The following is a 13,534-nucleotide window of genomic DNA, read 5'->3' on the forward strand; positions in this document are numbered from 1 at the left end:
ATGACAATATGGGGTTCCTAAGAATTAGGATCATGTCACTAAACTTACCACTTACATCTCTAAGGGAAACTAGCATGTTTGCTATTGTGTAACATTTATGAATTAAATATTTTTTAAGTGTCTTCATCTTCATTCCATTCTTTTCACATTCAGAGTTATTTTATCAACAGTTATCCAGTATTAGGTTTCTTTTTTCTCTCCAACTTTTAAAAATTTTTGAATATTAATTTTAGAACACAAAAATATGAGAAACTTTAGCTCACATTTATGAACATACTGGGTTTGGTATTTGGACAAAGGAAAATGTTTTGGGAGGGATAAAGTTAGGGAAGGTAAAAATATAAATTCCAATAAGGTAATTTTTCTATCAGGTATATAAAGTAGCTAGTAGATTTACATGACTAAAGGGAATTCTGTGGTTAATAACAAGTAATATATAACTTTTCTTCACTGCAGCATTAACCTACAAGATATATTCAAAATTTTTCCATCAAAATGGCATTTAATTAAAAATAGAGCATATGAATTTATGCTGCACTGCATTGTATAATGAAATCAAATTAAAAGTCAAGTTCTGTACATCTTTCTGAATTCAGAGTTTCCTGGAAGAAGAACTTGAAATTCAGGGAAATTTGACTTTAGTAAGATAAGCTTACTAAAAATCTAAAATGATTTCTAGATTTTTTAAAAAACTTTTTTGAAATAACTTTATATTTACAGAAGAGTTAGAAAGATAGTATAGAGAGTTTGCATATACTCAGTACCCAGCTTCCTCTATTAATATCTTCTATAACTATCAAGTATTTATCCAAACTAAGAAATTAACATTGGTACAATACTATTAACAAAACTGTGGACTTTATTTACATTTCACCAGCTTTTTTTACTAATTAGTTTTCTATTCCAGGATCAAATCCAGAATACCACATTGCATTTAGAGATTTCTAGATTTTTGGCATTTTATATTTCACTATTTTCCATATTTTTTATAATGCCCATCTTGATTCTGATTATTCAAAGTTTATTCCTTTTGAATTTGAAGAGGCTATTATCTGTAAAGAAGCAATATGAGTCCATTTTTTCATCTATATCTCTTACATAAATGATCATGTTTCTCAATATAAATTTGCTGAATAGATTAATGTTATGGAAATGAAAAGCAAAAATAAATCAGAATTGAGTTGTTAAACTACTGAGCTATTTAGGACTTGGATTTAATTAAAATAATTTTTTTCAACAGAATTTTAATTTGAAGGTTATTCTGCCGGGTTTAAAAGAAGACACACAGATTTTAAAAATTAGATTACTACCAGGTAATATTTTAAGAAATATTCCTAATATTTACCTTTAAAATAATATTCTTATTATAAAATATAAGATGAAGTGTTTTTTGGCTTGGTTATGGTGTAAGTCTTGAAAATACATTTGAATGTCAAACCACTGACAGAAATGACTAATTGAAAAAACAGGAAAATGTGTAGGAAGACATTAGTGAAGTTCTAAAAATAATCAGGAGAAAAGTGTGAATGTTGAGAATGTATTAGGGAACAACTCTTAAGAGATACACTAATCAGGCTTATATTAGAACTGGACCTGTCTTTAACTTTTCCTGTATAACTGTAAATGTTTCATATCTTATGAAAAGTTTCTCATGCATTTATGTTAACTTGATAATGACTTATCAACTTCGTAAGGAAGTTACGTTAAAGTAACACAGGGTAGGAAATGCTGGCTAATTTGAGAGGCAGTCTGTCATATAGGTTCAAAGAATACATTCTGATATCTCTTCTGGGTTTGAATTTAAGCTGACACTTAAGAGCTAGGTAAACTTGTCCTGTACCTCAGTTTCCTCATGTGTAAAATGAAATAATATCTACTTTCTCACAGTTGTTGTGAGGATTGAATGAGTTAATATAGGTAACCCTCACTTTGCAAGATTTTGTGGTAACTGAATGGAGGACGACACAGTTCCAATGTGCATGAGTTCTCCTTAACACAGTACTATGCAAAGTGAGAACTGCATGTGCTTGTAAAACACAACAGTGCTTGGTATGTCAGTTTTAGCTCTGTTATTAATAATACTATAATCATACCTTTGTCCACATATGACCTTTTGTATTGTTTTTAAATGAAATGATACACAGTAGCTATGTCCTTTCACAAATTCAAGTTGTTTGGTTTCCCTCAAGCACAAATTGATAAAAGATGTCAAAATTAGCACATTGGTAGAAGTATAAGAATAAAATTGTTGAGGCACCTGGCTGGCTCAGTTAGAAGAGCATGTGGTTCTTGAATCTCGGGGTCATGAGTTTGAGCCCCATGTTGAGTGTAGAGATTACTTACATACATACTTAAATACACACAGAAGCAAACTTAAAAATTGTTACATACTAATAAACACAATGCTTTTATTTTAGAGGTTAGCTAAAAGGTATAGATTTGGGTAGTGAAATTCTTAATAACCAGGTAGTTTGACATTGTTTTGAATTTGAGAATGAAAATTGTAAAGTAGGAGGTAGCATGGTATAATGATAATTGTCAAGAGGTTTCAGATTACTCAGGACATTAACCTGAGCCTGCCACTTACTAGTCATATGACCTGGACAAGATACTTAATCTCTCTGAATTCGTTTCGTCATTTACAAAATGAGGATGGTAATATTACCCTCTTCATTAAGATCATTGTGAAGATTATATAGTGCTTAAAACTTGACATGTTGCTTGGCAACGTAGTAAAAAGTAAATAATAACTAATGTTACTACAAAGTAAGTGTTTTCAGTAACTGTTCTTTTTGTGAATTTTTGTTACTAGCATTTAGCATAAATTGTATTTAAAAATATCTGTTTATAGAGCACATCAAGGCATATTGCTATAGAAGTGTGAACTCTGATTAATCTCAGAGGAAACTTGTGTAGCTTGCTTATAACATCAAAGTCGTGGGCAGTCAAACAAGTAAATTATTTGGTTATATCATGACATGCACTGATCCTTTGAACACTTACCTAAAATGTGTGTTTTCTCTTAACATATTTTTGAGAAATCAGTCATTGTGTAAAGTTAAAGTGAATAAATAAAAAAGTATTTTTAAAAAACTTCTCTTCTTGAATACTTTTTTCCAGGATCTCTTTTAAGGTTTTACACCTTGAGGTGATTTCTAGCATTAGTCACAATAATGTCATAGCTTGTTGGGTAAAACTAAGTCTAGACATCAAACATTTTACTCAGTTGAGACAAATCTGGTCATTTATAGAATCTGTGCATTTTAGAGATAGAAATGGTTAAACATGGGTATTGCTTATTTTTTTCCTTTCTTAGCATTAAGATACTAAAACTTGAAATGTTAAAAGCTTTTTTTCCTTGCTGTTTCAATATTTCAGTCTTAGAAACTTGAATCTGTATTTCATTATATAATTCTCTGGTAGGTCCCCCTCATCGATTGAAAGTGAAACCTGATTCTGAAATTTTAGTTATAGAAAATGGAACAGCTTTCCCATTTCAGGTAGAAATTTTGGATGAATCAGACAATATAACAACACAACCAAAATTGATTGTTCATTGTAAGGTAAGTTATTGTAAGATAAAAATACGTAGATTTTACTTTGAGTAATCTGGTAGTAAATGGACATAACTATCTCTTAGCTACTTTATAGTGAGATTTATATCGTATTTAGATCTTTAATGATTAGTCCATGGAGAAACTTGTGGGTATCTCATTGCCTATACTTTTTGGCCAATAAAGGCATCATCTATACCAAGTTCCATAAAGAAATTCATAGAACATTCCCCCCCCTCCTTTCTTGATCCATTTCCCTCAATTTAGCTGAAGTATTTATGAATAGAATGATAGAAATGTCTTTTAGGGTTAAGGATGCGTAGACAAATGAAGGTAAGTAAAAGAGCACAAAAAGGAAGGGAAAACCCAAATACACAAAGTTAAAAAAAAAAAAAATAGTGGTTGAGGAAGTTGGTGTTTCAGAAGACATAAATTTTAGAATTATAAAAAATTACTCTTTTCATTCAGAAATTGTCTAGAATATTGGTGAATTCTATTTTATTTTTTCCAGTTTATAGCCAGAAATAGTAGCTGTAGTGGATTATTTGAAAATTTAACAGTTATTGAATAATTTGTTACATTTGATTGGGGTCTTAAATTATTTTGTATGTTTTCAAAAGTTTTTAGGTGCTCCAAATCTTCCAATCTACGTTGTAGATTGTAGCAGTTCTGGAACCAGTATTTTAACAGGATCTGCAATTCAAGTACAGAACATTAAAAAAGACCAGACTCTTAAAGCAAAAATTGAAATACCTGTAAGTTGTTGTTATTCATTGATTTTATATTGTTTTCATACAAATCTTTCATAACAGCTTTATAGTATTTTATGTAACATTTGACTTTTAAAAATGAGGTATCTGTGGTTCTTTTAGCTAAAGTAAAAAAAGGCAACATGAAATGGTATAGTAACATTTTGTATTAGTAATTTTCTTAATTAACCCTTTTATAGGGGCACCTGGGTGGCTCAATTGGTTAAACGTCCGACTCTTAGTTTTGGCTCAGATCATGATTGTAGGATCCTGGGATCAAGCACCGCATCAGGCTCCATGCTCAGTGTGGAGTCTGCTTGAGATTCTCTCTCTCTCTCTCTTTGCCCCTCCCACTCATGCTGTCTCTCTCTCTCTCTCTAAAATAAATACATAAAATCTTTTTTAAAATGTGGCATTTATATGTCAGTTTTATTTTTTTGTTTCTTATAGTTTATACTGTTTCTTAGAAAGTCTGGTAAACCACCACTGAAGGACATATAAACAATTTATATGTATAATTTAAAAAATAAATATGTGATTAGTATTTTCATGTAAAGAGATTTCTGTGGTAATGTACTAGTAGGATACTTGTTACTGGATAAATACATCATGGTGGAAGGTGAAGCCAGCCTGGAGGAGGGCAAGCAGTTGTTGTGAGCAGTTGCTCTCCTAAGATTGCAAAATGGGACAACAAATAGTTAAGGAGAATATTTAAATGTAATTTCTTCATTATTGATATGGTAGATGATGAATAACCTAACCTAACCAGTTGGTTAACTGATGCTTTCCTACTAATTATACATCAGTTAACATACCTTGAGCTTCAAAAGGGTAAAAGACAGCTTTTATTTTTTTTCACTAGAATGAGATGACTCTTGACTTCATTCCACTTCTTATCAAGCTGCTTATATTGATAACCTTCAAATCCCTCTTACGCACTTTTTTTTTGTTATGCATTTTTTAATTTCAGTAATGTGGGCAACTTGTTTTTGAGCATACTCTCTTGCAAAAGATCAGGAAGATTCAGGAAGGAAAGACTTAGAGTTAGGGAGGAATCTGGGTTTGGAAGCAAAGAGTAGTGAGCATCAGGAATTACGTAAATTCTATAGAACAGTGACAGGCGGAAGACCGAGAATCTAGATCAATTAGGACAAAGATCAAAGTATACCTTAAAATACGCAGTTAGAAAATGTTAATCCGAAGGCAGCAACTGGAGTTTGAATCAGGTAAATGCAATATGGTTATTTATCAATAAGGGTGGGTTATTTACCTAATATTTGGTGAGGTAGGAATTTTATGAAAGTCATTAGTCATGTAGATGGGCTTAGATAGGAATGTTTGCAACTGGATAACAAAGGAGAAATGGGCTAAATAGATGTAAAGGTATTTTAGGCTTAGGCTTATTTTGAATTTTGTGTATCCTGTGGAATGCACTATAACCTAGATTATGAAATAATGTAATGTTTTAATTTTTTGTGCCTTTAAAATCGATTTAGTATAATACAGCTCATCCTTACTAATATGTGGGACATTGATGTGCCCATAATAAATTATAAATGTGCCAGCTCATCTTTCAGGGCATCTACAGTCCTCATTTAGCTATAAAGAGCCTTATTCACTTACCCTAATGTATTGTTTCAGTGTAAATAGTATATTTTATGTCAACTATTTGTCTCTGATTTTATGGGAAGTTCTTAATTTCTTACATCTTTATTCTTTTTTTTTTTTTTTTTTAAAGATTTTTTAGATTTATTTTCTGACAGAGAGAGACACAGCGAGAGAGGGAACACAAGCGGGGGGAGTGGGAGAGGGAGAAGCAGGCTTCCCGCTGAGCAGGGAGCCCGATGCGGGGCTCGATCCCAGGACTCTGGGATCATGACCCGAGCCGAAGGCAGACGCTCAACGACTGAGCCACCCAGGCGCCCCTTACATCTTTATTCTTATTAATAGGTGCTAGTTACTGAATCTGTCTGAATCTGTGATTCCAAAGAAGAGGAAGAGAATCATTTTAAATCCAAATATGCTAGTTTTTGGCTTTAAGGATGTGGCTTATGGGGGCGCCTGGGTGGCTCAGTTGTTAAGCGTCTGCCTTCAGCTTAGGTCATGATCTCAGGGTCCTGGGATCGAGCCCCAGGTTGGACTCCCTGCTCTGTGGGAAGCCTGCTTCTCCCTCTCCCACTCCCCCTGCTTGTGTTCCCACTCTTGCTGTCTCTCTCTCTATATCAAAATAAATAAATAAAATCTTAAAAAAGAAAAAAAGAATGTGGCTTATGCTTACAACTTGATAGTATAATATTAATAGTATAGTGTCTTCTTAATGCCAAAACCTATGAACGTTGACAGCGTGTATAAGATGATCTTCCATAGTATTGGAAGTAAATCCTTAAGCAATGTAGAAGACTCACCATTAAAGCCCCAAAATAGGGGGAGCCTGGGTGGCTCAGTCGTTAAGCGTCTGCCTTCGGCTCAGGTCATGATCCCAGAGTCCTGGGATCGAGCCCCGCATCGGGCTCCCTGCTCAGCGGGAAGCCTGCTTCTCCCTCTCCCACTCCCCCTGCTTGTGTTCCCTCTCTTGCTATGTCTCTCTCTGTCAGATAAATAAATAAATAAATAATCTTTAAAAAAATAAATAAATAAAGCCCAAAAATAATTTTCAAAAAGTGCAGATGTCATTCAATATATTTTTGTGTTTTTCTCTTTCCCTAGAGTTGTAAAGATGTGGCACCCGTGGAGAAGACTATTAAGTTGCTTCCTAGTAGCCATGTTGCAAGATTACAGATATTCAGTGTGGAAGGACAAAAGGCAATCCAGATCAAACATCAGGATGAGGTTAATTGGATAGCAGGCGATATTATGCATAATCTTATTTTTCAAATGTATGATGAAGGAGAAAGAGAAATTCATATAACATCAACTTTAGCAGATAAAATTAAAGTAAGTATCTCAGATTAGTTATCTGAAGAATTTTGTTCATTTTATGATTGATTGTAAGACTGAATAAGAAGTATTATAGGGTAGCTTCTAAGAAGAAGCTTATCACAGAAAAATAATATTGTTATTTAAAATTCCGGGCTAAATAAGAATTCGTTTCGTGTTCTAGATTGAAATGTGAATGATTCATATGCGACAAAGTCATACTTAGAAAAATGATTTTGACACTTAACAAAATGCCAAAGATTGGAATTCTCTTTTAGTTATGCACTTGCTGACCAGCTGTATTTCTGCAGTCACAGTCGAGATCATCTTACCAAAGCAGTGTATTTGTAACTGTTCTGAAGGCACTAAACAAGAAGTCTGTTAAAGGCAACTGGTGGAACATTACTGTTTTAACTACAGGTCCCTAATTTGACCATTTGAAATCGGCATACCACTCTCTAAAAGCATGATCTCAGAAAACAGTTTTTTAGATTCTCAGTAGCTTCATATGGTCCTCATCAATCTGCTGTAATTTAAATTCATCATTAGTACCTTGTTAGGGTGAATCTATATATTGAAACTTAACATCTCTTAGGAAAACCAAATCAAAATACATACTTATCACCTAAGGTAGACCTCTCTAGTACTCTTCTTATGATTGATTAAAGGAATAGTTGGCATTCTGTGCTTACTCTTTTCAAGGTCAGTCAGTTCTGCTATAATGAAACGCATGCATTTCTTAAAATCACTGTGCCAGATAAAAAGGTGCAATAAAAATCACAGGGCTCATGGGGAAAATGGGAATTAGAGGCACAGTACTCAAACTTTATCAGTCACCTATTTAAAAAAAGATAGGAAACTAATAAAGTAGCACCAAAAATAGTAACAATAACACATATTAAATAATTAAGAAGTCCATAAACACTACAATAATATGTCAGTTTACTTTGTGGAAGTGAGTACAGGAAAGGTTGCAGCTTGTGAGTTACTGTGAAGTTGTGGAAACTCCACTAAATGTGGCCATGTATATGGCTCAATATACATAATCACCCAAGGTGGCTGGTAGGTTTGAGTTGTGTCGTTTGTGTATTTCCATGGATTGGTTTAGCTGGGTACAGTTTTCCATGTTCACATATTGTTTTCATGGATGATATTGTGCATTAGCAAAAGTAAAATTTCTTCGTACTCAAACTGTTCCCTCATATTTTAATAGCATTGGAACAAATTTGCGTTTTCAAACCAAGCAGTATAGCAGAACTAACTGTACTTTTTTCCTTGACGCCCATAGAGAAAAAACTCAAATCTTATGTGAGAAAATAATGTTTAAAAAATTCACTGTTCTTTAAGTCAGTTAGAGACAAAACATCCCCCCTTTTCTGGAAAGCCAACATTTGCACACCCTTATATAAGGGGGTCCCAGTTAACTAAATTTGTAGAGTTGCTGTGTGGGACAGGAGGTAGAAATTATTTCTTTGTACTATTTTATCCTGTAGCCATCTGGAGTTTCCAGATATAGGATCTGATATTTTAAAAGAATTTTGTTCAACAGGGTTTAGCTGATCTTACTTTTAACTCTTACTTGAAATATTCCTTGCCCCAGCCGGTTTAGTTTTTCCCTCTCTAATGAGGGACTGGAGGATTGATAGAGACCTAACCCTGATCCTTCTTGGAAGGGGAGGCAAGCCATTTTTATCTATATCAGCAGATGTGAAGTTGAGTGGTTTAAAAGTGGTACTAGGAACCCGGCTTCTGAACTGGTTCCTTGCTTTCTCATACTTAGGTTCCCACATTCTAGCTTCTTATCAAGGTTAAGAAGAAACTTTGAGTGGAGAGCCTCCACCTGTATATAACTTCTTTTTGCCATTCTCTAAGCATGTGACCAGCATTTGACATATTTGCTTCAAATTTAGTGGTTATATATTTGTTGGGTTACAAAGATTTTTAAACATGCAACTCTTTATTGGCAATAAAATATTAAATACTACTCTTTTGTTAAATGTATAATCATTAATATGATTTTGTGGTCTTCAGAGAATTCTCCAATATTGAAGAAAGTGAACCCTATCTGAGCTGGGAATCCATTGAAGGGATAACACAGCTAAAGTGAGGGAAGAAAAGCCTTTTTGAAAAGTGTAAATTCTGCTTCTTCCATTATGTAAAAAAAAAAAAAAAAGTATATATACACACACATATATATGTAAAGAATAAAACATGGTTTAAAAGATAAAAAGGTAACTAAGAACAGCATAAACTAGGGTCAAAATATTAGAATATCAATGATTTAAGAATCACAACTATGGAAGGCTAAAAAAGTTGAACTAAAAATTCTTACATAGAAAGGATTGGAAGTTTAAAAGTAGGATAGAGTAAGATACTCAACTTAAAAAAGGGATCAAGTAACAATATATGGAATGCAGGAGATGAAAAAATAGAGCTAAAAGCATCCAAGAATGAATGAAGACCAAAAGGTGGCCAGAATGGTAGTTAAGTAAATATAACTTGTTTTCTCATCTTGCTGAATAGGCATTAAGCTACATCTTATTCAAAGCCCATATTAATAAATTTCTTTTAACAAACAATTTGAATATCACCTCCCAGAATTGATCATATGATTTGATCTGTATGGTATTTTATTTTTTTAATTTTTTTTGGAGTGCCCACATGAGCAGTGGGGGGGTGGAATAGAGGGAGAGAGAATCCTAAGCAGGTTCCATGCTCATGCAGTGGGACGTGAGGCTCAATCTCACGACCCTGAGATCACAACCTGAGCTGAAATCAAGAGTTGGACACTTAACTGACTAAGCCACCCAGGCACCCCTGATTCTGCTTTTTGTTTATTCATTTGGTTGGATGATTTTTTTGTTTTGTTTTTTTGGATTCTACTTAGGAGTGGAATCATACGGTATTTTTCTTTCTCAGTCTTATTTCACTTAGTATAATACTCTCCAGGTCCATCCATGTCTCAGATGGCACAATCTCATCCTTTTTTATAGCTGTGTAATATTCTATTGTATATTTACACCATATTTTCCTTGTCATTTGTCTATTGACGGACACTTAGGTTGCTTCCATATCCTGGCTATAGTGAATAATGTTGCAGTAAACCTAGGGTGCATATGTTTTTTCAAATTAGTGTTTCATTTTCTTTGGGTAAATACTCAGTGGAATTATGGGATCATATGGTAGTTCTATGTTTAATTTTTTGAGGAACCGTCATACCGTTTTTTTGCAGTGGCTGCACCAGTGTACATTCCCACCAACTGCACAAGGATTCTTTTTCTCCACGTGCTCGGCAACACTTGTTATAACTTGTGTTTTTTATTTTAGTCATTCTGACAAGTGTAGAGTGATACCTCATTGTGGTTTTGATTTGCATTTCTTTGATGATGAATGATGTTGCACATTTTTACATGTGTCTCTTGGCCATCTATGTCTTCTTAGGAGAGATACATATTCAGGTCTTGTGCCCATTTTTTAATCAGACTGGGGGTTTTTTTGGTGTTTTTATGCATTCTTTATGTATTTTGGATACTAACCCTTTATCAGATATGTCATTTGCAAGTGTCTTTTCTTACTCAGTAGGTTGTCTTTTTGCTTTGTTGATGGTTTCCTTTGCTATGCAAAATCTTTTTATTTTGATGTAGTCCCAATGTTTATTTTTGCTTTTGTTTCCCAGGTCTTAGAAGACAAATCTAGAAATATGTTGCTTTGGCCAATTTCAGAGAAATTACTGCCTCTCTTCTCTTCTAGGATTTTTATGGTTTCAGGTCTCACATGTAGGTCTTTAATCCAATTTGAGTTTATTTTTGTGTATGATGTTAGAGAATGGTCCAGTTTCAAAAAAAAAAGTCCAGTTTCATTCTTTTACATGTAGCTGTCCAGTTTTCCCAGCACCATTTATTGAAAAGATTATCTTTTCCCATTGTATATTCTTACCTCCTTTGTCATAGATTGGGTTTATTTCTGGGGTCTTTATTCTGTTCCATTGATCTATGTGTTTATTTTTGTGCCAGTACCATACTGTTTTGATTACCTCAGCTTTGTAGTATGTCTTAAAATCTGGTATTGTGATACCTCCAGCCTTGTTGTTCCTTCCCAGGATTGCTTTGTCTGCTCCAGGTCTTCTGTGGTACCATTACAAATTTTGGTGTTATTTGTTCTAGTTTTGTGGAAAATGCTGTTGGTATTTTGGTAGGGAATGCATTGACTGTACATTTCTTTGGGTATTATCGACATTTTAACGATACGAATTCTTCCACTTCATGGGCATGAAATATCTTTCCATTTGTGTCATCTTTAATTTCTTTCATTAGTGTTTTATGGTTTCTGGAGTTATAAACCAAGTTTATTCGTGTTTTATTCTTTTTGGTGCAGTTGTAAATGGTGCTTTTTAAATTTCTCTTTCTATACTTTGTTATTACTACCAATTTCTGGGTATATCCTGCCACTTCACTGATTTCTTTTATTCTGGTTGTTCAGTGGCATCTTTAGAAAGGAAGAAACTTCTTAATCTTACTAATATATAAACCACCACCATTTGTGTTCATAAAGGGACTTTTTCCTTGGAGGTGGGGAAGATGAGTTTATAACTTAGCTTTGATTCTTCAGTAAGATAAGTGGCAGTAGGAGGACATTAGACTAAGCTTTATATTTTTCTTAGATAATATAATTTTTCTTTTAGGTTAATTGGACTCCTGAGATTAACAAAGAACACTTGCTACAGGGTCTGCTTCCTGATGTACAAGTACCAACATCTGTGAAAGATATGCGTTATTGCCAGGTTTCATTCCAAGATGATCATGTGTCTTTGGAAAGTGCATTTACAGTAAGGTTTGTGAGCATATTATATTTTGAGGTATTTCAGAATTCGGCATATGATGATAAAAAGGCTTTTCTCCAAAGCACACTAGTGAAAGTTGTTTTTAATGTAGAAAATAATTGCAATTTCTATGAAATATGGTAGGTTGTCTTTGGAATAAAACTTCACTGGAGATAGTGACTAATTCATCAGTCATTCACCTCTTTGGTTAAGTTCATTCCTAAGTATTTTATTCTTTTATATATCTTGTGCTTAATTGGCTCTCTGGTATCTGTGAGAACTAGAACTGTCATTAAAGGAAAGCCCTCCTAGTGCAGGCAGCAGTGAAAATGCCTGTAAAATGACAGACGTGAAAAACATAAAAGATAGAGTGTGATCAGTCAGTGTGTTCACAGGGAATAATTCTTTCATTGCCTAGTGATGATTTTTAAACCTGTGTCCAAACAGACCTAATAGGTATTACTGAAAGAAAAGGGAAAGATTTATGTGAATATATATATATAAAAATCTTTCATCCTGGCCTGTCAGTTTCTTGCTCAACTTGTTCCAGTAACCTCATTCACTTGAATTCTTCCATCCATTTTTATAGTATTTCCAGGCTCCATATTTGAGATAATTTTTTTTTGAGAGAGAGCATGCACGCAAGTCAGGGGTAGGGGCAGAGAGAGAGGGAGAGAGAGAATCCCAAGCAGGCTGCACACCCAGCGCAGAGCCCGATGTGGGGTTTGATCTCACAATCCCGAGATCATGACCCTAGCCGAAGTCAGGAGTTGGTCGCTCAACCAACTGAGTCATCCGGGCGCCCCTGAGATAAAATTTTTAGATATACTACTCTCCACCCACAGCCAGATCTCTTGATGATGAGTTATTCTTACCTGCCTTTTCTTTCTCAGTTCTCTTGTCCTAATTCCTTTTAATCTAGCATAGATGCTATGATGTAACACTTCTTTGCAAGCTGTCTTTCTCGGTTTCCATTTGGGTTAATAGTGTGATGTTCTATAAATTGAGGTATTTGGAGGAGTGTTGTTGTATTTAAATTTTAGAAAACGAGTGTTAAATATATATATATGTTACTCTTTAGCATATTTTTCTCTACAATCAGTGGTATAACTAGAGCCTTTTAACTTGTTAACTCATTTCAGACCACTTCCTGATGAACCTAAACATCTAAAATGTGAGTTAAAAGGAGGAAAAACAGTACAGATGGGCCAAGAGCTTCAAGGAGAAATAGGTTAGTATGGTCTGCTTTTTTCTTTAAAATACTTCTATAATACATGCTTACATTTGTGTTTTGGCATATGTGATCTGAAAGGAAGCTTTGGTTTTATATACATTTATTGTTTTAAAATCCACTGTTGGAAAAGATTGCTATATTTTCTGCCTAGGCTGACAACTTTAAAATCAGTTTGGCAGGGGCGCCTGGGTGGCTCAGATGGTTAAGCGTCTGCCTTCAGTTCAGGTCATGATCTCAGGGTCTACTGTTCCCCCTGCTTGTG

General features: G+C 34.1%; 1 protein-coding gene across 4 annotated transcripts in view; it reads left to right on the top strand.

Annotated features, from left to right (window-relative positions):
* Nucleotides 1-13,534, top strand: part of SMCHD1 (structural maintenance of chromosomes flexible hinge domain containing 1) — a 145,009-nt gene that overhangs the window by 63,073 nt on the left and 68,402 nt on the right. For all 4 annotated transcript variants that reach the window (XM_032421494.1, XM_032421492.1, XM_032421495.1 and 1 more), the window contains 6 exons: nt 1,241-1,313; nt 3,424-3,563; nt 4,175-4,309; nt 7,010-7,237; nt 11,901-12,049; nt 13,181-13,269. In XM_032421494.1, coding sequence (XP_032277385.1) covers nt 1,241-1,313; nt 3,424-3,563; nt 4,175-4,309; nt 7,010-7,237; nt 11,901-12,049; nt 13,181-13,269 — 814 coding nt within the window. The remainder of the gene's footprint in view (nt 1-1,240; nt 1,314-3,423; nt 3,564-4,174; nt 4,310-7,009; nt 7,238-11,900; nt 12,050-13,180; nt 13,270-13,534) is intronic.

This window comes from Phoca vitulina, unplaced genomic scaffold, assembly GCF_004348235.1.
Source record: "Phoca vitulina isolate PV1807 unplaced genomic scaffold, GSC_HSeal_1.0 scaffold24, whole genome shotgun sequence".
Lineage (NCBI taxonomy): Eukaryota > Metazoa > Chordata > Mammalia > Carnivora > Phocidae > Phoca > Phoca vitulina.